Raw genomic sequence first — 23745 nt, forward strand, 5'->3', positions numbered from 1 at the left:
GTTTAGATATTTTTACTAGAAAACAAGACAAAAATACTAGTCTTGAATTATATACTAAATACTGGATATATACTGTTTTATTATATACCTGAGTGCAAATACCATATGCCTCTATTTACAGCAAGTGCTCTGTACCATACCTTAATTTGCTAATTTAATTCTTTCTTATTTATTTGTGCATGTGATGTGTTTGGTTAGTTTAAAAAAATTGTGTTCTTTCTTTTTTGTACTTCTGAAGTAGTTAGACCTGTTCTGATAAACTACAGTTGATAGTTTTGCATTTTTAAGCGTTATGCTTTTAAATAGACTTGTTTATTTGCACAATTTATAGGTGAACTTGAAGGTAGGGGGGTCCCATTTTGCAAATAGGGCCCCCAAAATGCCCCCAAATGCTAGGGACGGCCCTGTGACATAAACACACAGGTAAAAAAAAAACAAAAGAAGCAGTCAGAGTGTGCGAGTGAGAGTGTGTAAAAGTGTGAGATGTGTGTGTGTGTGTGTGTGTGTGTGTGTGTATGTGTGTGTGTGTCAGTCAGTGTGTGTGAGAGTGTGTAAAAGTGTGAGAGTGTGTGTGTGTGTGTGTGTGTGTGTGTGTGTGTGTGTGTGTGTGTGTGTGTGTGTGTGTGTGTGTGTGTCTCTGTCAGAGTGTGTGTGTCTCTGTCAGAGTGTGTGTGTCTCTGTCAGAGTGTGTGAGTGTGTGAGGAGTTGGGACTCTATTCGTTACACATGTCTTCCAGGTGTTAGTCCTATCATGATCCGGAGTCCAGACAAAGTGTGTGTGCGTGTGCGTGTGTGCGCGTGTGTGTGCGCATGTTTGTGCGCGTGTGCATGCGCGTGTGCGTGTGTGCGTGTGAGGCTCCCGTCCCCTCAGTGTTCAGACTCTTGGGAGTGCAGGGCACAGATGGTGGTTATGGTACACACATGGGTTAATTTAATGCTAGAAGCCAGGAGAGGCCGTGTGTTACAGTGATTTTACAACAGGTAAGGGGTAGGGCTGAGTGATATAGATACAAAAATTATGTCTTGATATTTTTCAGCCCATTGACAAAGTGTGTTAAATATCTCAATAATAATGCATTTGCTCTGGAACAGTATTAGAGTTATTTTTGTTTTAAATATGAGGAACCATCATTTCATCCAAACAGCCATTGTAGCCAAGTAGAAGCAACATGTTTAATGCATGAAATTAAAATCTCATTAACAATAATGAAGGCGTGTTTTCCAGTTTTTCACTAAATGAACACAAGAAAGAATGGTACAGTATTTAAAGGTGCACTAAGTAAGTTTTTGCTAATTAAAGTATTACACATAAAGACATGAATAGCATTTTTTAGAAATATGATGAAAATAGTTTTTCAGCCCTCTTCAGCCAGTCGCGGCACGTTCGGCATAATGCAGCAGCCCGTTTCAGCTTATTGCCGCCCGTTCTGCCCCGTTTCGTGGCTGGCCCACCGGGAAAAGTCCCGGTTCTCCCTATGGCTAGTCCGCCCTGTGTAACCCTACAAAACCAGTTTAATTTTACATAGAGCAGGTCGGCCCCTCATGTGTCATGCCAACCTGGTCTCATAGTGAAAACGTGACTATATAGATTTTTGCTAAACTTGTTATACGTGTCTCCAGGTACAATTCCCTGCAGTTTCCAGCTGAAATGAACACTAGAGGAGCTACAACAACCCTGTGTTTTATTCACTTTCACTCAAATCATGACTTTAATGGCTGATTATGACTTTATAAATACTTACTTTTCTCTCTATTACTCAGACCCTGCTATTTTATGATATCGACACACTTTTACTCAAGCACATCTTTTGAAGCACGATACATTTTAATGGTTTTATTACAGACCCACCTACATTTATACACTTATTCAAACAGGAATAGCTTGTGCGGTAGCTCATCTGATAGGGCGTTGGACCACAGTTTAAGTCCAGCCATGAGCTCAAGCTGACATGTGACATTACAGAGTCACAGAAGCAGCTCGAAATGATGTGGTTGGTTCAGAAAATGTCATTTGTCATTTCGCTTCTGCATTTTAAAACACTAATGGTTAGGTTTAGGTGTTGATTTGGTAAGGTTGTCTTTTTTAATGTCTCATTTATATTTTAAAACACTATCGGTTAGGTTCAGGTAATAGTTTTAAGTTAGGGAGGTATGTTTTAAAAACATTGATATAGGTGGGCCTGGGTAGCTCAGTGAGTATTGATGCTGACTATCACCCCAGGAGTTCACAAGTTCGAATCCAGGGCGTGCTGAATGACTCCAGCCAGGTCCCCTAAGCAACCAAATTGGTCTGGTTGCTAGGGAGGGTAGAGTCACATGGGGTTCATGGTTGCTATAATGTGGTTCTCGCTCTCGGTGTGGCACGTGGTGAGTTGTGCGTTGATGGCGTGAAGCCACGTGATAAGATGCGTGGATTGACGGTCTCAGACGTGGAGGCAACTGATCACTATGCTACCACGAGGACTTAGAGTGCATTGGGAATTGTGTATTCCAAATTGGGACAACAGAGATAAAATTCACATTAAAACCTCATCTGAAAACGACACCATTTTACTCACTACAGCACTGTAACAAGTTTACAAGGAGGGGAAAGGAGGTAGCGGGAGATGGCGAAATACAAATCAAAAGGTCATTTTATTTTCCAACTCAAAACTCACTTTTCTGCAGACTTTAACACACTCTCTGGGTGTGTGTGTGTGCAGCTCTCTCCCACTCTCTGGCGTCTGGCTCGCTCTTAAATCCCTCTCCAACTCTCTCTGCAATAACAAGCAGCTGTTAGAGATAATCAGTGACAGGTGATGATCCTTACTGTTCTCATCTCCCGATCTCGCTCTCCATTCACAAGCCGGCGCTCAACCATGCCCCACGACCACAAGCACGTACATTTTGCATTGCAAAAATGTTGCCATGTTCACGTACTGTAAATTTTATGAGATCAGGCTGGTCATGCAATTGAGTTAAAACCACTAATAATGACAATAATAATAACATGTTTACTTTATCTTGCACTTTCAGCCAATGCTCAAACATGAAAGTGCATGTAAATAAAGCAAGCAAACCAAACAATATGACAACAAGCACAATATAGTTTCTACAAACAACAGAGCCCAAGTCAACGGTCCAAGTCCAGAGTGATGGTATTGATATGTGATTGAGTAAAAGTGGAAAGATAAAATGTCCAAACAAGAGGTCCATGTTGGGGTGATGAAACAAACTGCTACGACCATTTTTGGTGAATGAACATGGTGTGCAAAAACTACAACTTATTTGAATATGTAAGGAATAATTGACGACAGACTGTTGAATAAAAATAATGCACACCCATGGTGGTAAAGCGGCCAAGACACAATTATTCACAATAATTCAACGGTCCATCATAAACTATTCCGCTTATACCAGGATAACCACACCTTAAGACATTGTTCAGTGTTTTATATCAAGACATATTCTGGTTTTCATCCCTAAACACTTTTGTGAGTGGAACTACGGTGCTTTCCACTATGGCTACGGGACATTGAAACATTAAAAGTTGCACATATTAAAAGTTATTTCGGATAACATAGAAATTGTTGTATTGATCAAGTCGCTGGGTGCGGCTCTGTTTGTTGGTCGTGACTCGAGTCTCTATGTGTGTGTGTGCGTTAACGTGTGTAAGTGTGGGTGAGACGAGTTTGAGAGAGGGAGTGCAATGGCACTTTTCAACTGGAAAAAATATAAATTTACGATATTATAGACAAAGTTTGTCATTCTTATCTGATGTACTTAACCAATGTCTTTGTTTTATATGCTTATTTTGTTGTGGTATCCTGTACGGCTCTTTGAAATAACTGAAATAATTTGGCGAAGTGATATGGAACAGTTATGCGGTCAAGAACTGGAACTACTTCATAGTCGTGCGTTTACTGGAAAATAATTGCACACCTTAGAACGTCCATCAACCAATCAGAATCAAGCATCCAAGAGCCCCGTTGTGTAATATATAATACTGAATTATTATTGTAGGACCCAGTCAAGTTTGTTATTATAATATAATAATTTATTATTATTACTACTATTATTATTAAGGCTAAGAAATTATGGAAGCCTGGAACTGCACGGTGAACTGCTCTCTAAATAAAAGAAAAACATTTTTTCTCTTGCTCCATTGAGTTTGTTGATTTGGGCAACGCTAACACTAGTCTTCCTTTTAAAACGAGGGGAACAAATTTATTCACCATGCGGTTCGGGGCTTCCGTAAGGAAATAGCTGATAAAATGAACACAATTAATGCAGTATCCTTCTTTTCACTTCATGAAGCTTCACTAATGTTTTTCCCCACATTAGTGGGCAAAAACTGGCACATATACATTTTCAGGAGGTACACGCTCGACTCGGCCTCACATACTTACACAGAAACAAATTGTGTGCATGCTTATTACGCCCAACGCATGTCTGAGGCATAATAAACACGGGAGTGGATTTACTGTATGGCAAAAGGAGACTTCACCCACCAGTGGTGAGCTTATAGAAAGATATGGGTAAGCTGGTGAATGTCTTCACCTCGCCTGAAAGTGTGGAAAAAAGTCCACTGGAAAACGGCAGAAGATAATGCCCAATTTTTAATTACAACATGTCCACTGATTTTATGGAATGTATACATATATACTGTATGTATCAAACATTTATACTAGTAAAAATGACAATTTTAACATGTACATATTTAAATAATTAAAATAAATGTTGACTAACCAATTTCTTGCAAGTTCTTTGAGACAAAGTATAAAGTAAATAGGTATAGATTAATGTTTGTTTTAATTTACCATGATTAATCATGATTAAACACAGAAAACTATTCAATTAATTAGTTAACGTTTTTGTAAAAATGTGTTAATCGATCAAAGTTATATTATTATTATTTTGAGGATTACATTTGTTTGGTAAAATAGTAACGTTTTTCTGTTGTGTTCCTTCACCTGGAGCTTTTATTTTGGTGGAAAATGTCCTGGTTACTCGCGTAACCTCCGTTCCCTGATGGAGGCAACGAGATGTTGTGTCGATGTAGTGACACTAGGGGTCACTCTTGGGAGCCCGAAACACCTCTGGTCTTTGATAAAAGGCCAGTGAAAATTGGCGAGTGGTATTTGCATGCCACTCCCCTGGACATATGGGTATAAAAGGAGCTGGTATGCAACCACTCATTCAGATTTTCTTCTGACTTCCTCCGAGCCCTGTGGCAGTCAAGTTTTCGGAGAGACTCGCTGCCGGCCCAGTACACGTGCTAACTAAGAGCCCTGTTCTGGGGTAGGTGCTCCGCATGTTGGTTCCCTGTAAGGTAACCCCATGCGATGTATATCTTCCGCTAATTCGTTTCCCTGTTGGCAAACTGGGAGCCCCCTCTGCCCCAGTCTCCATGTTTGTAGTAACTCCTACCCCCATTGGGTAGGATCTACCATGAGACTTCTCCACATGGTCGGCAAGACCATGTGACGTATTTTCCACTTAAATATACCCCCTCTCTTTGGGCGAGGTGTGGTCTCCGTGGTGTCCTCCCCTTGGGAGGGACACCCCCCCCCCCCCCCAACTAGACCTGGAGGCCCAGTCGGATAATCCCCCTTGTTTTTTAGGGAGTGGAAAAAAAAGAAGGGGAAAAGAGGCCACAACTGGGTTAGCCTGTCTCTATCTTTTGGGTAGTCGACTTGTCCCCAAAGGGCCGTTCGACACTCATAACTATGTTGGGGGAGGTTACGTATCGGCCTGGTGCGCTGGCTACGAGGCACACAGTTGTCTGCCCGTCACACACCGGCAGTTCACGTAACAGTTCAGCCAGTTGCGGCGTTTTGTATAGGGACCCCTAGTGTCACTACATCGACACAACGTTGAATGAGTGACAGATAGGGAACATCCTGGTTACTTGCATAACCTCCGTTCCCGATGGAGGGAACAAGACGTTGTGTCCCTCCTGCCACAATGCTGAACTACCCGCTGAAATGGCTGGACCTTGTCTCGGCTCCTCAGCATAAATCCTGAATGAGTGGTTGCATACCAGCTCCTTTTATACCCGTATGTCCGGGGGAGTGGCATGCAAATACCACTCGCCAATTTTCATTGGCCTTTTATCAAAGACCAGAGGTGTTTCGGGCTCCCAAGAGTGACCCCTAGTGTTACTACATCGACACAATGTCGAGTGAGTGACAGATAGGGAACTGAAAGTGCATTGCAGTGTCAAGTGTGTATGGTTTGGAATCCATTATGTCTCAGGTTGAATCCATCATTTTGAACTTCATGTCTTCCATTTCTTGCTATCTTTGCTGGTTTGTGGTGGTGAACGATCACTGCATCCTCGCTGAGATAGTAATAGCATCTTTTCACCTCCTGCAGTGGCGCCTCCATCAGTGAGGCCTTATATTGCATTTCCTGCGCTCTTACATGCAGCCGTGCAGTCAAAGAAATGCTGTAGTACACTTTAACTGAAAGAGAGAGGTGGAAATTACAGACAGACATAACGGACGTGTAACAGTATAGGGACGGGCAAGGAGGAAGCGGGAACCAGGTGAACAGTCAACATAAAGGTTTAATGATATAAATGAACTTAAAACAACATAAAACTTAAGATGAACACACATGCAGCGCGGCCGCGTACGTCTCTCTCTCACCCGAACCAATGTCTCCGGCTGCTCTTTATCTTGCTGTCCTGCTGATCGGCTCATTCAGCGCCGGCCGTGCTCCATCACGGCCCAGCCACGCCCCCATCCTCATTACAGGATGTTGAAATGCCGACAGCACACTGGTGGGGTAAACGTTACTGCCTTGTTTCCTGTTAATATTAATTGTAGTCTTCTGACTTTCAGCATACAGTCTGATCCTCTTTAAAGAAAGACATCCAGACTGAAATGTATTTTGAGTCATTTAGGGGTTGGTTTATTTGATACCACAAGAACAGGCCAAAATAAAAAGTGTGGGGGAAAAAACTCATTAATTTAGTTGCTGCGCAGTTAATTCGCAACAGTGGGCGGTCTGTAGGGAGTGCCGTATTGAGGTTGAAACTAATATGAGTAATTGTGACATTATTTATGCTACTTGCGAATTTTTATCTTGTAATTGTGACTATTTCTACCAACTGTGACTTTATATTTACTAATTGCAACTTCTCAAAATTGTGACTTTATTTCTGATAATAATTGCATGTATATCTCATAAATTAACTTTGTTTTGCAATTGCGACTTTTTCTAGCAGTTGCAACTTTATTTTTGGTAATTGCAACTATTTTTAACAATTGTGAATTTAAATCTCGCAGTTGCAACTGTTTCTGGTAATTGCAACTTTATTTTTGGCAATTGCAAATTAATGTCTTGCAGTTGCAACTTTATTACTCTTAATTGCAACTTTAAATCTTATAATTGTGTCTCTTTCTGGCTATTGTAACTTTATTTCTGGTAATTGCAAATTTATATTTTGCTGTTACAACTTTTTTCTCATAATTGTAACTTTATATCTCGCAATTGCGACTCTCTGACAACTGCGACTTTTTCTGGTAGTTGTGAATTTTTATCTTGTAATTGTGACTGTTGTGACTATTTCTAGCAGTTGCGACTTTATTTCTGGTAATTGCACATGAATATCTTGCAGTTGCAACTATTTCTCATAAAAGCAACTTTATATCTCATAATGAGACTATTTATTGCAATTGCAACTTTATTTCTGGTAATTGCACATTTTTATCTCGTAATTGTGACTTTATATCTAAAAACTGCCAATTTATTTGTAGCAATAACGACTTCTTTTCTGGTAATTGCGGCTGTTTTGCAAGACATGTTTTAAGAAAGTAAGATTACATTCAAATCTTGCCTTTTAAGTTGGAGCACAACAATACCCAGTTCTTAGTTTTCCAGTTTGCTGTTAAGATAAAGTCCCTGTGGAGTAAATCACCCCGCAGGCTTCTCTGTACAGGAGTTTTTCTTCCTCTTTAATTGTACAGTATGTGTGTGATGGCAGAGCATCAAAACTTATATTTGTGCATTTATTAGCATGATTATGTTTTAGCTCTCGGCAACTGTGGAGCTCTCTTGCTTCAGGCTGCCATCTGGAACAGACGAGCTCTTCGGCAGACCCTGAAGGCCACACATTTGGTTTCTGGTCTGAGGGATGATTTTGCGGGAGCTTTGTCAGCAGATTCCTCTGACCGCTTTAATGAAACTAACAATATTTTAATGATTTTTTTGTGATATGGAACTGTGTAAACTGCTGTTCCCGTGATGCTTTGCCATGTGGTTGTGCAGTGGTTTTGGTAGCTGATGTTTCAGATTAGATTTTTGTGTATTGGCTTGGGTATATTTACACAGGTCATATCTAGAGCTGTGCAACATATTCAATATTCATGATAATGCTGACTGTAAAATTAAGCAACATCAGGAATATTGTGAAGGATTATTATTTGACTATTACTTTCCCTAAAGACTGTGTTAATAGATTTGTATCTAAATAATAATTTTTAATTAGCGTCTTTAATGCTGTTTTTGCTACTGAAATTTAAATTGGAGTTGTTTTAAACAGCCATGATTTCTTCCAAAATGCCCTTTTCAATCGATGAAAAACTGATTGAATGATTTGTTTGCATCATCACTTAAAAATGTTCTTGAAAGTCTCTGCGTGGCATTTTACGTGCTTAAATATTTTAGTAAAATATATATATATATATATATATATATATATATATATATATATATATATATATATATATATATATATATACAGTATATGTGTGTGCATATATTATATAAAGTAAAATATTTGTAGTGTGTTTTTATATATATATATATATATATATATATATATATATATATATATATATATATATAACATTATAAATGAAATTAATTAAATTATATTTACATATATATACATTTTTTCCTTTTAATTGCTGTGTATAATATATTTAGTCCGTGTGAGTATGCAGTGTGCGTTTAGATGCCTATTTTTTTGGAGATACTAAAACTTCTATTTTATTTTATTTTATTGTAAGTGATGTTTCGACTGTTACAGTTTGCTACTCTTTTAGTCATACTGCACATTTACAGTATCAACTTATTTAAGACACTAAACATCTCATTTAGTGTTCTACGGAAGAAAGTCATGTGTTTGGAACGACATGAGGTTGAGTAAATAATGACAGTATTCCTTTAATGAGCTTGAGTGTTGAGTAGAACTGCTTTGTTGCACACGTGCAGTCGTGCATGTTTGTTGTTTACACACTGTCACTGCTGCGAGCGGCTCATGTCTGCACCACCTCCACCGCCTCGTGTCTGTACTAGTAATGATGAACTCGATCTTCTGTACAGCTAAAGCACATCAGTTGAGTGTTTCTGATCCTGAAGTCTCTCGATGAGACGTGTTTCCTGTCATCTAAAGCTGTAGCTCATCTCTTCCCTTCATTATAATGTGTAGCTGCTCTTGACCTGCTCTCATGATCGACTAGAGAAGGCTCTCGGCGTGTGACCCGTCGCCCTCCATCACAGACCTGTTATTAACCAGCAGCAGACCGACAGATCACTGTAGCAAGACCAGCCCGAGGTGAAGAGTGCTCAATACTGGAAGAGATCTGACTTTGAAAATCACTCCAGTTATTAGAACTCAAGAAATCTGTGCCGTTTTGCTTCAGATTTTACACAGGACATTGGTGTTAACTTTAACAGTTTTTTGATCATCATCGTTTTTTAGTCAACATTTCCAACCATCTCATAGAATGAACGTTACTATAACTACATTTTTCCAAACTGAATTTTACAGGCCTCGTTCTACATTTCGGCGCAGTTTCCGAAATGAACACTAGATGGCGCTACAACAACTGTGCATTTTATTCACTTTCACCCAAATCAAGACTACAACAGTTGATTATGATTGTATAAACACTTAATTTTTTGCTGTATTACTCAGACACTGCTATGTTATGATTCAAAACACTTTTACTAAAACGCATCATTTGAAAAACGTCAAAATTTAACGCTTATTAGTGTCATAGCCAAGTGTGGACCCAGGACCACCCAGAATATTAGAGATTATTCTTTGACTTCAAATACAGTTGTGCTCAAAATTTTGCATACCCTGGCAGAAATTGTGAAATTTTGGCACTGATTTTGAAAATATGAATGATCATGCAAAAAAACTGTCTTTTATTTAAGGATAGTGATCATATGAAGCCATTTATTATCACATAGTTGTTTGGCTCCTTTTTAAATCATAATGATGACAGAAATCACCCAAATGGCCCTGAGCAAAAGTTTACACACCCTTGAATGTTTGGCCTTGTTACAGACACACAGGTTTAAATGGCAATTAAAGGTTAATTTCCCACACCTGTGGCTTTCTTCTTGATCTTCTTGGTATCTCTTGATACCAAGCCAAGGTCAGGTAGACCAAGAAAGATTTCAGCCACAACTGCCAGAAGAATTGTTCGGGATACAAAGAAAAACCCACAGGTAACCTCAGGAGAAATACAGGCTGCTCTGGAAAAAGACGGTGTGGTTGTTTCAAGGAGCACAATACGACGATACTTGAACAAAAATGAGCTGCATGGTCGAGTTGCCAGAAAGAAGCCTTTACTGCGCCAGTGCCACAAAAAATCCCGGTAACAATATGCCCGACAACACCTTGACACGCCTCACAGCTTCTGGCACACTGTAATTTGGAGTGACGAGACCAAAATAGAGCTTTATGTTCACAACCATAAGTGCTATGTTTGGAGAGGGGTCAACAAGGCCTATAGTGAAAAGAATACCATCCCCACTGTGAAGCATGGTGGAGGCTCACTGATGTTTTGGGGGTGTGTGAGCTCTAAGGGCACGGGGAATCTTGTGAAAATTGATGGCAAGATGAATGCAGCATTTTATCAGAAAATACTGGCAGACAATTTGCATTCTTCTGCATGAAAGCTGCGCATGGGACGCTCTTGGACTTTCCAGCACGACAGTGACCCTAAGCACAAGGCCAAGTTGACCCTCCAGTGGTTACAGCAGAAAAAGGTGAAGGTTCTGGAGTGTCCATCACAGTCTCCTGACCTTAATATCATCGAGTCACTCTGGGGAGATCTCAAACGTGCGGTTCATGCAAGACGACCAAAGACTTTGAATGCGCTGCCTTTCTGTTGTGAAGGAAATTTTGGTTAAAAAAAAAAAAACAATTGGGTGAAAATTTGGCCCATCAAATTTTATTGAGGCCCACCCAAAAGTAATTTCCTGGCTACACCCGCACTTTTTCTTGTTTTATGGGCTCTTCTACATTTACACACCTTTTCCAGTGTTATTAGCTTACGCGGTAGCTAACCTGATAGAGTGTCGGACTTTGGACTCTGAAGTCCACAGATCGAGCCCAGTCAAACACGCAAGCTGACACATGAGACAAAAGTGTCATAGAAGCGACACAAAATGATGTGTTTGCTTCAGAAAATGTGCTTTTATTGTTGCATTTTGTTTTTGGACACTATCGGTTGGTTTAGGGTAAGGATATTTGTTTTGTTCCTCTCATTTTATTTTAGGACACTATCGGTTAGGTTTAGGTGTTGGATTAGGGTCAGGATATCTGTTTTGTTCCTCACATTTTATTTTAGGACAGTATCAGTTAGATTTAGGTGTTGGTTTAGGGTCAGGATATCTGTTTTGTTCCTCTCATTTTATTTTAGGACAGTATCAGTTAGATTTAGCTGTTGGTTTAGGGTCAGGATATCTGTTTTGTTCCTCTCAGTTTATTTTAGGACACTATCGGTTAGGTTTAGCTGTTGGTTTAGGGTCAGGATATCTGTTTTGTTCCTCTCAGTTTATTTTAGGACACTATCGGTTAGGTTTAGCTGTTGGTTTAGGGTCAGGATATCTGTTTTGTTCCTCTCAGTTTATTTTAGGACACTATCGGTTAGGTTTAGCTGTTGGTTTAGGGTCAGGATATCTGTTTTGTTCCTCTCAGTTTATTTTAGGACACTATCGGTTAGATTTAGCTGTTGGTTTAGGGTCAGGATATCTGTTTTGTTCCTCTCAGTTTATTTTAGGACACTATCGGTTAGGTTTAGCTGTTTGTTTAGGGTCAGGATATCTGTTTTGTTCCTCTCAGTTTATTTTAGGACACTATCGGTTAGGTTTAGCTGTTGGTTTAGGGTCAGGATATCTGTTTTGTTCCTCTCAGTTTATTTTAGGACACTATCGGTTAGGTTTAGCTGTTGGTTTAGGGTCAGGATATCTGTTTTGTTCCTCTCAGTTTATTTTAGGACACTATCGGTTAGGTTTAGCTGTTGGTTTAGGGTCAGGATATCTGTTTTGTTCCTCTCAGTTTATTTTAGGACACTATCGGTTAGGTTTAGCTGTTGGTTTAGGGTCAGGATATCTGTTTTGTTCCTCTCAGTTTATTTTAGGACACTATCGGTTAGGTTTAGCTGTTGGTTTAGGGTCAGGATGTCTGTTTTGTTCCTCTCAGTTTATTTTAGGACACTATCGGTTAGGTTTAGCTGTTGGTTTAGGATCAGGATGTCTGTTTTGTTCCTCTCATTTTATTTTAGATCACTGTCGGTTAGGTTTAGGTGTTGGTTTAGTGTCAGGATGTCTGTTTTGTTCACCTCTCATTTTATTTTAGCACACTATCGGTTAGGTTTAGGTGTTGGTTTAGTGTCAGGATGTCTGTTTTGTTCACCTCTCATTTTATTTTAGCACACTATCGGTTAGGTTTAGGTGTTGGTTTAGTGTCAGGATGTCTGTTTTGTTCCTCTCAGTTTATTTTAGGAGACTATCGGTTAGGTTTAGCTGTTGGTTTAGTGCCAGGATGTCTGTTTTGTTCACCTCTCAGTTTATTTTAGCACACTATCGGTTAGGTTTAGCTGTTGGTTTAGGGTCAGGATGTCTGTTTTGTTCACCTCTCAGTTTATTTTTGGACACAGTTGGTTAGGTTTAGCTTTTGGTTTAGGGTCAGGATGTCTGTTTTGTTCACCTCTCAGTTTATTTTAGGAGACTATTGGTTAGGTTTAGCTGTTGGTTTAGGGTAAGGATGTCTGTTTTGTTCACCTTTCAGTTTATTTTAGGAGACTATCGGTTAGGTTTAGCTGTTGGTTTAGGGCCAGGATGTCTGTTTTGTTCACCTCTCAGTTTATTTTAGGACACTGTCGTTAGGTTTAGCTGTTGGTTTAGGGTCAGGATGTCTGTTTTGTTCCTCTCAGTTTATTTTAGGAGACTATCGGTTAGGTTTAGCTGTTGGTTTAGGGTCAGGATGTCTGTTTTGTTCACCTTTCAGTTTATTTTAGGAGACTATCGGTTAGGTTTAGCTGTTGGTTTAGGGTAAGGATGTCTGTTTTGTTCACCTTTCAGTTTATTTTAGGACACTATCGGTTAGGTTTAGCTGTTGGTTTAGGGTCAGGATGTCTGTTTTGTTCACCTTTCAGTTTATTTTAGGAGACTATCGGTTAGGTTTAGCTGTTGGTTTAGGGTAAGGATGTCTGTTTTGTTCACTTTTCAGTTTATTTTAGGAGACTATCGGTTAGGTTTAGCTGTTGGTTTAGGGCCAGGATGTCTGTTTTGTTCACCTCTCAGTTTATTTTAGGACACTGTCGTTAGGTTTAGCTGTTGGTTTAGGGTCAGGATGTCTGTTTTGTTTTTCACAGTTTATTTTAGGACACATCGGTTAGGTTTAGCTGTTGGTTTAGCATCAGGATGTCTGTTTTGTTCCTCTCAGTTTATTTTTGGACACAATTGGTTAGGTTTAGGTGTTGGTTTAGGGTCAGGATGTCTGTTTTGTTCCTCTCAGTTTATTTTAGGACACTGTCGTTAGGTTTAGCTGTTGGTTTAGGGTCAGGATGTCTGTTTTGTTTTTCTCAGTTTATTTTAGGACACATCGGTTAGGTTTAGCTGTTGGTTTAGCATCAGGATGTCTGTTTTGTTCCTCTCAGTTTATTTTTGGACACAATTGGTTAGGTTTAGGTGTTGGTTTAGGGTCAGGATGTCTGTTTTGTTCCTCTCAGTTTATTTTAGGAGACTATCGGTTAGGTTTAGCTGTTGGTTTAGGGCCAGGATGTCTGTTTTGTTCACCTCTCAGTTTATTTTTGGACACTATCGGTTAGGTTTAGCTGTTGGTTTAGGGTCAGGATGTCTGTTTTGTTCACCTCTCAGTTTTTTTTTAGGACACTATCGGTTAGGTTTAGCTGTTGGTTTAGGGTCAGGATGTCTGTTTTGTTCACCTTTCAGTTTATTTTAGGACACTATCGGTTAGGTTTAGCTGTTGGTTTAGGGTCAGGATGTCTGTTTTGTTCACCTTTCAGTTCATTTTAGGACACTATCGGTTAGGTTTAGCTGTTGGTTTAGGGTCAGGATGTCTGTTTTGTTCCTCTCAGTTTATTTTAGAAAACTATCGGTTAGGTTTAGCTGTTGGTTTAGGGTCAGGATGTCTGTTTTGTTCCTCTCAGTTTATTTTAGAACACTATCGGTTAGGTTTAGGTGTTGGTTTAGCATCAGGATATCTGTTTTGTTCCTCTCAGTTTATTTTAGGACACAGTTGGTTAGGTTTAGGTGTTGGTTTAGGGTCAGGATGTCTGTTTTGTTCCTCTCAGTTTATTTTAGGACACTATCGGTTAGGTTTAGCTGTTGGTTTATGGTCAGGATGTCTGTTTTGTTCCTCTCAGTTTATTTTAGGACACTATCGGTTAGGTTTAGCTGTTGGTTTAGGGCCAGGATGTCTGTTTTGTTCACCTCTCAGTTTATTTTTGGACACTATCGGTTAGGTTTAGCTGTTGGTTTAGGGTCAGGATGTCTGTTTTGTTCCTCTCAGTTTATTTTAGAACACTATCGGTTAGGTTTAGGTGTTGGTTTAGCATCAGGATGTCTGTTTTGTTCCTCTCAGTTTATTTTAGGACACAGTTGGTTAGGTTTAGGTGTTGGTTTAGTGCCAGGATGTCTGTTTTGTTCCTCTGTTTATTTTAGGACACTATCGGTTAGGTTTAGCTGTTGGTTTATGGTCAGGATGTCTGTTTTGTTCCTCTCAGTTTATTTTAGGACACTATCGGTTAGGTTTAGCTGTTGGTTTAGGGCCAGGATGTCTGTTTTGTTCACCTCTCAGTTTATTTTTGGACACTATCGGTTAGGTTTAGCTGTTGTTTTAGGGTCAGGATGTCTGTTTTGTTCACCTCTCAGTTTATTTTAGGACACTATCGGTTAGGTTTAGCTGTTGGTTTAGGGCCAGGATGTCTGTTTTGTTCACCTCTCAGTTTATTTTAGGACACTATCGGTTAGGTTTAGCTGTTGGTTTAGGGCCAGGATGTCTGTTTTGTTAACCTCTCAGTTTATTTTTGGACACTATCGGTTAGGTTTAGCTGTTGGTTTAGGGTCAGGATGTCTGTTTTGTTCACCTTTCAGTTTATTTTAGGACACTATCGGTTAGGTTTAGCTGTTGGTTTAGGGTCAGGATGTCTGTTTTGTTCACATCTCAGTTTATTTTAAGACACTATCGGTTAGGTTTAGCTGTTGGTTTAGGGTTAGGATGTCTGTTTTGTTCCTCTCAGTTTATTTTAGGACACTATCGGTTAGGTTTAGCTGTTGGTTTATGTTCAAGATGTCTGTTTTGTTCCTCTCAGTTTATTTTAGGAGACTATCGGTTAGGTTTAGCTGTTGGTTTAGGGCCAGGATGTCTGTTTTGTTCACCTCTCAGTTTATTTTTGGACACTATCGGTTAGGTTTAGCTGTTGGTTTAGGGTCAGGGTGTCTGTTTTGTTCCTCTCAGTTTATTTTAGATCACTCTCGGTTAGGTTTAGGTTAAAGTTTTAGGTTAAGGAGGTAGGTTTTACTCATTAAAACCTTTAATAATGTAATATTCACTTTAAAAACCTTGTCTGATTATGACAGCATTTCACTCCCTTTTGGCGGCTCCCGCTGGACATTTTACTAGGAAACTGCAGCTAAACGTGTAATAAGGCACCCAGTTTTATTTTGCAAAAATATTGCCACGGTCATGTAATGTTCATGGGATCAGGCTGAATATTTCATTATGCCATATTCATTCAGTTTAACTTAATTTTACTCTGACAAAAAGGTATTTAACTTTATTCAATGAAAATAACATATTTTAGTTGACGATAATGTGCAAAACTGAAAACTCCTGAAATAATAGCAGAAAATGAATATACTGAAGTCTGAGCTACTTTTAGAAGTGACTCTGTTGTGAATTCCTCATTTAGACAGTTTATTGCGTTAAGTGTAGCACTCTTAAAGAAACAGCGAATTCACAATGCAACTTACGAGATTTTGACTAGCGCATCACTTCAAGCTCAAGTTCATCTGTTCATTGGCTTCATTGTTTGTGCAGATGTAAATTGTAATATGAAGTTTATGTTGTGGAAATAGTGAGTAATGTCACATATATACGATGCATTTGAATAAGGCGATTAACTCGAAGTCTGCGTGAAGCATCATTTATTACACAGTTCCATTTGGTTCTGCAAGTAGTTCAGAAATGACACACTTCATCTTTAATTTACTCTCATATTGATGAAGAATACGTTGACAGGAAAGGTCAAACCTGACTCTGAACTGTCAATGTTCAACACTCTGTCAGGCCGCGGTTCTACAGAATCTAAATGAGTCCACGCAAGCTGTAGTGTGAATAATTCACAGAAGAACAGTGGTATTTACTGTATCCTGAGCTTCACAGATTAGATGGAACAGACCTTCAAGTTAAAAATCATCTATTTCAGAAAATTACATCAGTAGCACCGTTGCAGGGATTAAACTGCAGGGTGGATTTTCCCATCATAAAACCACTAGACAAACGTCTGTCTTTGATTAGTTTGATCTTTTGAGAAAATTCCCAAATCAGTTTGATGGTAGGAGACCACTCTGGTTTGGCCTGACTGATATTTTTCCACTGCCAGAACTTTTACCATGTTGAAAATTACAAAGCATTCAGTGTTTCTGTCTTGAGTTTAGTTATCGATTTTAGGGAAGCTTGTTTGATGCCATATTAAACATATGAAACCACGTACAGAAGTACGTGAACGCTAGCGCTCTTTGCAAATGTTTCAAACTGCAATTTATAATGCAACACAAGTGCATGTTTCATTATAAGCGTTGTTTCTGGGGTGTTATAGTGGACATTACCATAAACGGCCGGCTTTTATCGCAAGCCCTATCAGCATTTAGCCCCATGCAGGAGGTTAATTATAGGTATTAACAATTTAATTTTCACTAGTAAAGATGCAAATTCTTTATCAGAAATGGAATTACTAATAGCGAAAGTGCTATTTTTTTTATATCAGTAAATAAATTTGCACTAGTAAAGACGTTACTTGTTGATATCGAATGACGTTATTACTCTCAGAAATACACGTTCAAGATAAAAAAAACTGAATTTGTACTAGTAAAGACGTTACTTGTTGATATCGAATGACGTTATTACTCTCAGAAATACACGTTCAAGATAAAAAAATTGAATTTGTACTAGTAAAGACGTTACTTGTTGATATCGAATGACGTTATTACTCTCAGAAATACACGTTCAAGATAAAAAAATTGAATTTGTACTAGTAAAGACGTTACTTGTTGATATCGAATGACGTTATTACTCTCAGAAACACACGTTGAAGATAAATTGAATTTGTACTAGTAAAGACGTTACTTGTTGATATCGAATGACGTTATTACTCAGAAATACACGTTCAAGATAAAAAAATTGAATTTGTACTAGTTTTTTTTGTGTGTGTTTTCTATTTTCACTGTTTCACAATGATCTTTCATTCACACCTGTTCAAAACACGATTACATATATTGATAATTACTTTCTAGTTGAAATTCCAATTTTACATATGAGCAATATAAATGACTAATTACTAGTAAAAAATATTTTTGATATCAGTAATTCGGTTTTCATACTCCAAAAAATATTTTTGCCTATTTTTAAAATGAATGCATTTCAATTTCATAACAAAATTCCATTGACTTGAATTTTGTAATGTTTAACAAAATGTAAATAATAAAACGTAAAATGTTTATTTTTTTTATTTTAATTTATTAAATATTATTAAATTCAATTTGATGGAATTTTGTTATGAAATTTAAATACTTCCATTTTTAAAAAAAATTTGTGCGCACAAAAATATTTTTGCATTTTTCTTAAGAATTACGCATTTAAATTTCATAATAAAATTTCATAAAATAGAACTGTATAATGTTTAACTAAATTAAATGAATAAAACTAATGATTTAGTTTATTATTTTATTAAAGATTACTCAATTCAATTTGATAGAATTTTGTTATGAAATTGGAATGTGTAAAACTTAAAGTATTTTTTGAGTGTATAATTGATATCAAAATTATAATTTTTATTAGGAAGAACAACATAACTGATATATGAAATTGACAATTTATTATATATATATATATATATATATATATATATATATATATATATATATAATTGCCTTTAAAACATGAGTGAACGACAGATCATTGTGAAATTCCAGATATCAATAATTGTTTGTTTACTAGTTGAAATTACATTTTTGATATCAAGAACGTGTTTCTGCGAGTAATGACATAATTCTTTATATCAAGAATTAACGTTTTTACTAGTGCAATTACGGAAATCAAAAATTAGCATTTTAAGTGAATTGTAGATATCTATAATTCATATCCTGCACATGAATAAATGTCAAAAGGACTTAAGACAGCCTTCTACAATCAGTTTTCTCTTTCAGGTCAGCTACTGTCATGGCACAGCAACAGTCTGAGGAAAATTAAAGTTAAAGTGTTCACATGTTTATAGCTAGCTACAGTATGTAACTAATAACACATCTGCTTTAATGGTACAGAAGGTAACTCTAGCACCCCCTTGAGTACTGAGGTTTGTCACGCCACAGTAACGAGAAGTTCTACGTGACTGTATGTTCGCTATACTGTACGTTGACCGAGCTTTCACGTCTGTATTTGCAAACAGTATGCTTCTGCTGTAAAGATCAGACCACTTTTCTAACTGAGAGCGTGAATAACGTTGAAAGCTAAATTACCATAAAACACTCTTAATCATTTTCCTTCTACCAGGAATTAGAGAACAAGGTTTATAAGGCACAGAAAGTCTCAAGAGCTACCAAAATTGAATTAATTAACAGCTACTTGTTTTGTCTCTGACTGTGCATGTAATTGGCTTGTTTTATGCTCTGCGGTTTCTTTTGTTAGAACAAAATAGCTGAATTTTAGTCACATAAATTACTCACCTGATATCATTTTTAAAAAATGCAGAATTAGTAACTCTGTAATTAATTTTTGTTTTTTTTAAACGGCTTAAATTGCTGCCCTTTTTTGGCTGTAGCAGTTTTGTAGTTTAAACATAATTTAAAAGCATTATATGAGGCAGATCAGCGTAACTTTCTAAGGTACACGGTTTAAGAGGTTTGTTTTCCAACCGTAATTTATAAAGTGTGAATAAAGTCCATAAACACCCCTGGATTTGAGAATGAACACTGTATCTCAGATCTTTAATGTACCTGGAGGACTGTCAGTTCCAAACAGCCTACATGCCGCTTAAATGCGTAACGATAACTTTCATGCAGCGTACCAGATGTCAATTAGGGGATTTAAATACTGCAAACTTCTGGTGTACCTTCAGCTCTGTTTGCAGATCATCTGCGGGCTTCTGCATTCAGAAGAGGAATAATATTATCCGTCCTTCTTTTAGATTATTTCACAGTGACTGGACAGACAGAGTGTCTGAACGCAGTCATTATTGACGTGTAAATGTGGCGTCCGTGCATTTAAATGTGTGACATCAAAGAGATGTAGAGCGTAATGTCTCTTAGTTTCAAAACATGATTTTTTTCGGACTGGAGAGGAAGTTTTGAGTTCTGAAACATGCAGTTTGTTTTTATTGTAAATGACCTCATATGTCAAAATATCAAGGGCAATTTGATTCCTTTGATTGGTGTTGACATGAGTGTTGCTCATTAATCGTATGTGTCTGATTTGTTTAACAGATTAAAAGCTGTAAGTGTGATGTGGAGACTAAGGCTTTGAGACTGAAGAGTTTGCTGTATCTGGAGCGTTACATCTACCTAATCCTCTTCAACACTTACCTGCACCTGGAGAAGAGAGACTCGTGGCAGCGCTCGTTCACTGACTGGATGCTACAGGTAAGATGACGACACGTGTCCCTTACATTCAAAAACACTTCCTGCTTCGGCCACTGGGGGCAGTGATTCGAATTTCGGTTCGCACAGACCGAGTTCAGCTCCAGAAAAGTCAACCAACTCTTTTAGAATTCACAGTGAGAGTAATCTGCATCCTGATTTGTGAAGTGAACCATCCAAATCTCTTGAATTGTGAAACCAAAGGCATTAGTCTAACGTGTGAATTTACAAAGGTAAGAATTGGTTTGACCTGTTCTCTTCTGCCGCATGAATTTGTGCTCATTGAAGCATAGCCGTCGCTTCATTTGGATGCATCCCCTGGAATTTACACGCTTATACAGGCATTACTGCGACTGCTGCTTCAGACGTTTGGTTTCATGAGGCCTGAGTGCTGTGCATTGCTGTTGAGGCCAGCTGTGGCTGACGATAAATGTTGGAATTTACTGGCATACCAAACAAAAGAGTGTCGCCCCCCTGCACTGAATACTGTGGTCACCGTTCTCTTGCTGTCCTGCAGTTCAACATGCAATGCAACACTTACTGCACACTGCTGTAATCAAGAGTTGTGCGCCATTCAGAAGTGTATTGAGAATCCTGAATTTGTATAAACACATATGGGATATTTCCAGAAACTTTGAATGAGATTAATAATCAGTGTTTGGGGCGGGACTATCTGTTAGTGTTTGCAAAAGCTGTCAGAAGTAACAGATAAACACGTTCGTTTGAACTAGAATGAACTGAACTAGACTCTATCTCTGAATTGATCTTCTCTTGACATTGTTTTGTCATGTGACGACCAAACATCTGGCCTCATTTTTACTCATGTGTAATCAATATTTGCAACGTGTTATGGGTTTCTGGCCTCAATCGCTGACCATATCATTGATGTAGCTATGACTGAAAAACCCAGCAAGCATTAAAGAAATAATCCAGGTTAAATGAAACTTAACCCCCCTATACTGTTCGGTCAAAATCAATTTTTCCGATGTAATAAAATGGGTTCTTTTATCTGAGCAGTAAAAGACTTTGTGACTTTTCCTACATTTGCCGTCTGAACACACAAACATTGTTTTGACTTGATTCGATAAGTCTAATTTGTCCTTTAACGTTCGCGGGCAAAATTGACCGACCATAGGAAATTAATGCAAAATGTAAATAAACAGCATTTTTTATTTATTTGTCAAATACAGTATATAAATCAGCCTCAAGGCGGAATAAACAGAAATGTCGGAGTGAGACTATAAAACATGAAGAGTGCAAACCCCCCAAACACACAAACACACAAACACAAACTTACACACACAAATATATATATGAACTGGTGACACTATAACACAGATTTGTTTTTCTTTTTTTTTTTATAAAATCTAAAAATTGGGCACAACGCAGCACACACACATAAATAAGGGGGTAAGACCATAATACACCCACAATGCAACACACACGCATACGCATACACACAAACACACACTCGCACAGAATTAAATGGGTGAGTCTTACACAGCCAGATGACAGAACACAACACAACACACACACACACACACACACACACACACACACAAACAAAGTCTGAGTCTTCTGTTTTATACACAACAGCATAGAACACTGCAGTCATCTACTGGCTATTATTGTCATAACATGATTTTCAAATCAGGTTTTGTTTTTTGTTTTTTCACCAGATGGTAGCAATCTGCCCCCTATACATGACAATATTTTTTTCATGTTTCAACTTACAGAAGTGTAGGCTTTTATTGTTGAGTTACATAAATTTGCTTATTTGTATATGCAAATTTGAATAAGATCTAAAAAAACATAAAATCCAAAAAGAAGTGGGAAACAGAAATGTTTCTAATATCTTAGAAACAAAAGTTACAACTGTACAGTTTCTGGTCAAAAATGACCGAGATCAGTAAAGTGAGCAGCCATTCTTTAATAGAATAGGAGGGTTAAGCTCATTGGCAGCATCTGTGACCATTTTGATTAATATAGAAAATAATTTCGACTCGTCCCTCAGTTTATACCCAGATTGCGCGCGTACATCAAGATGCCTGGTTTAAGAGCATTTTATCTTATTCTAATTAGCATCTGATAAACATCTTAGGATACGTTTATCCCTCTTATCCACACTGGAATGGCATATTTCTTCACCAAATACGCAGACTTTTGAAAAAGATCTTCATACTTTGGAAAACAGTGGCATTAGGAAACTGAACATTTTTAAGCTTAAATGGATTAGCATGGACATGGTCTTAAAAAGAGCATATTTACATGCATTCTAAATCATAAATGTCTCAAAGACATCTGCTGACATGTCTTTTTGACATCTGAGAGTAAATATTCACCAAATTAAGCTTTTTGTAGCCAATATGTTGACCAGATGATGGATTTTGGCCACCGAGGAACATGGAAGATTAAAAAATAAATTAATAAATCTGCTTTTTTTTTTTGGCCGATAACCGATAGTTTTCAAAAGCGACAATCGGCTTCCGATTAATCGGTTAAACCAATATATCTGTTGACCTCTTGTCAAAAGCAAGTGGGACATTATCATTGTAGAGAGCATTTGACTGAACAAAAATGTATAGTATAAAATGTACCCATCAATATTTTTTTTACCCAGAAGATATGATTTTAAATGCATATATCTGCTTATAAAGTTACATTTGTCTACTTTTAATTGTACACTAGCATCATGATTAACAAACATGGACTTAAAGCCACAAAACATAATTTTCCCTGATTAAAAGACTAGGTAAAACCAACCTAGTATGCTAGAATTGACATAAATAGACATAGTATGTTGTGGATTTCTCAGCTGAACAGCTGTTCAGTGAACTTTACTAACAGGTTAATTACCTCACTCAAACCCATCATATATATGTGACAATAATCACTATATCCACAACATAAACGTCATATTACAACTCCCATCTGCACTAGAGGTCGACAGATAACTAAGGTAGTGGAAAAGGCAGATAACTAATCCCAATAGTTTTTAAAATTGACGTAATGTAAAATAAAAGCAATTCTTAGTCTTTCTTTACTCTGATGGGCACAGATATGGAGGCTACAAGAGTCCAAAATGAATGAAATTCCAGATGTAGTTAATTGTGCAACAAAAAAAGAACATTTGGAGCATAACACAGGGCTATGAACAAGCCCGAAATACACTTATTTATTCCGGGAATATTACGTTTCTATATAGTCACGAGGAATAAAAAACGAAACAAAAAAAGCAACAATTGGCACCGATTAATCGGTAAAACCGATATATCGGTTTACCACTTACCTGCACAGACAATGAAGCCAATGAACAGGTGAACTTGAACGAAGGTACGTGCTAGTCAGAATGCGTAACTTGTGTTGTGAATGCGCAGTAACCTTCAAAACGCGCTACGCATAACGCAATATCCTAAACTACAGTATGTAAACGTGAGCCACTTCTGAAAGTAGCTCATATTTCATTATATTCATTATATGCTATTATTTCAGGAGCTCAGCTTTTCTGGACAGTTTACTTATTAATCTTTACTATGTTTGATACATAATACATCTTTCAGAATATTTCATGAAGTTTGGTCTGTTACAGTTTGATGCATGTTTTTGCCATTTTGCACTAACATTTGCCATTTCGGT

At 37.8% G+C, this 23745-nt stretch overlaps 1 protein-coding gene across 4 annotated transcripts in view; it reads left to right on the forward strand.

The window, feature by feature from the left end:
- The window catches only part of pald1a (phosphatase domain containing paladin 1a), a 129623-nt gene that overhangs the window by 94406 nt on the left and 11472 nt on the right, over window positions 1-23745 (forward strand). For all 4 annotated transcript variants that reach the window (XM_051673591.1, XM_051673592.1, XM_051673590.1 and 1 more), the window contains one exon: window positions 19957-20112. In XM_051673591.1, coding sequence (XP_051529551.1) covers window positions 19957-20112 — 156 coding nt within the window. The remainder of the gene's footprint in view (window positions 1-19956; window positions 20113-23745) is intronic.

The sequence above is a fragment of the Myxocyprinus asiaticus genome, chromosome 36 (assembly GCF_019703515.2).
Source record: "Myxocyprinus asiaticus isolate MX2 ecotype Aquarium Trade chromosome 36, UBuf_Myxa_2, whole genome shotgun sequence".
NCBI classification, from domain to species: Eukaryota; Metazoa; Chordata; class Actinopteri; order Cypriniformes; family Catostomidae; genus Myxocyprinus; species Myxocyprinus asiaticus.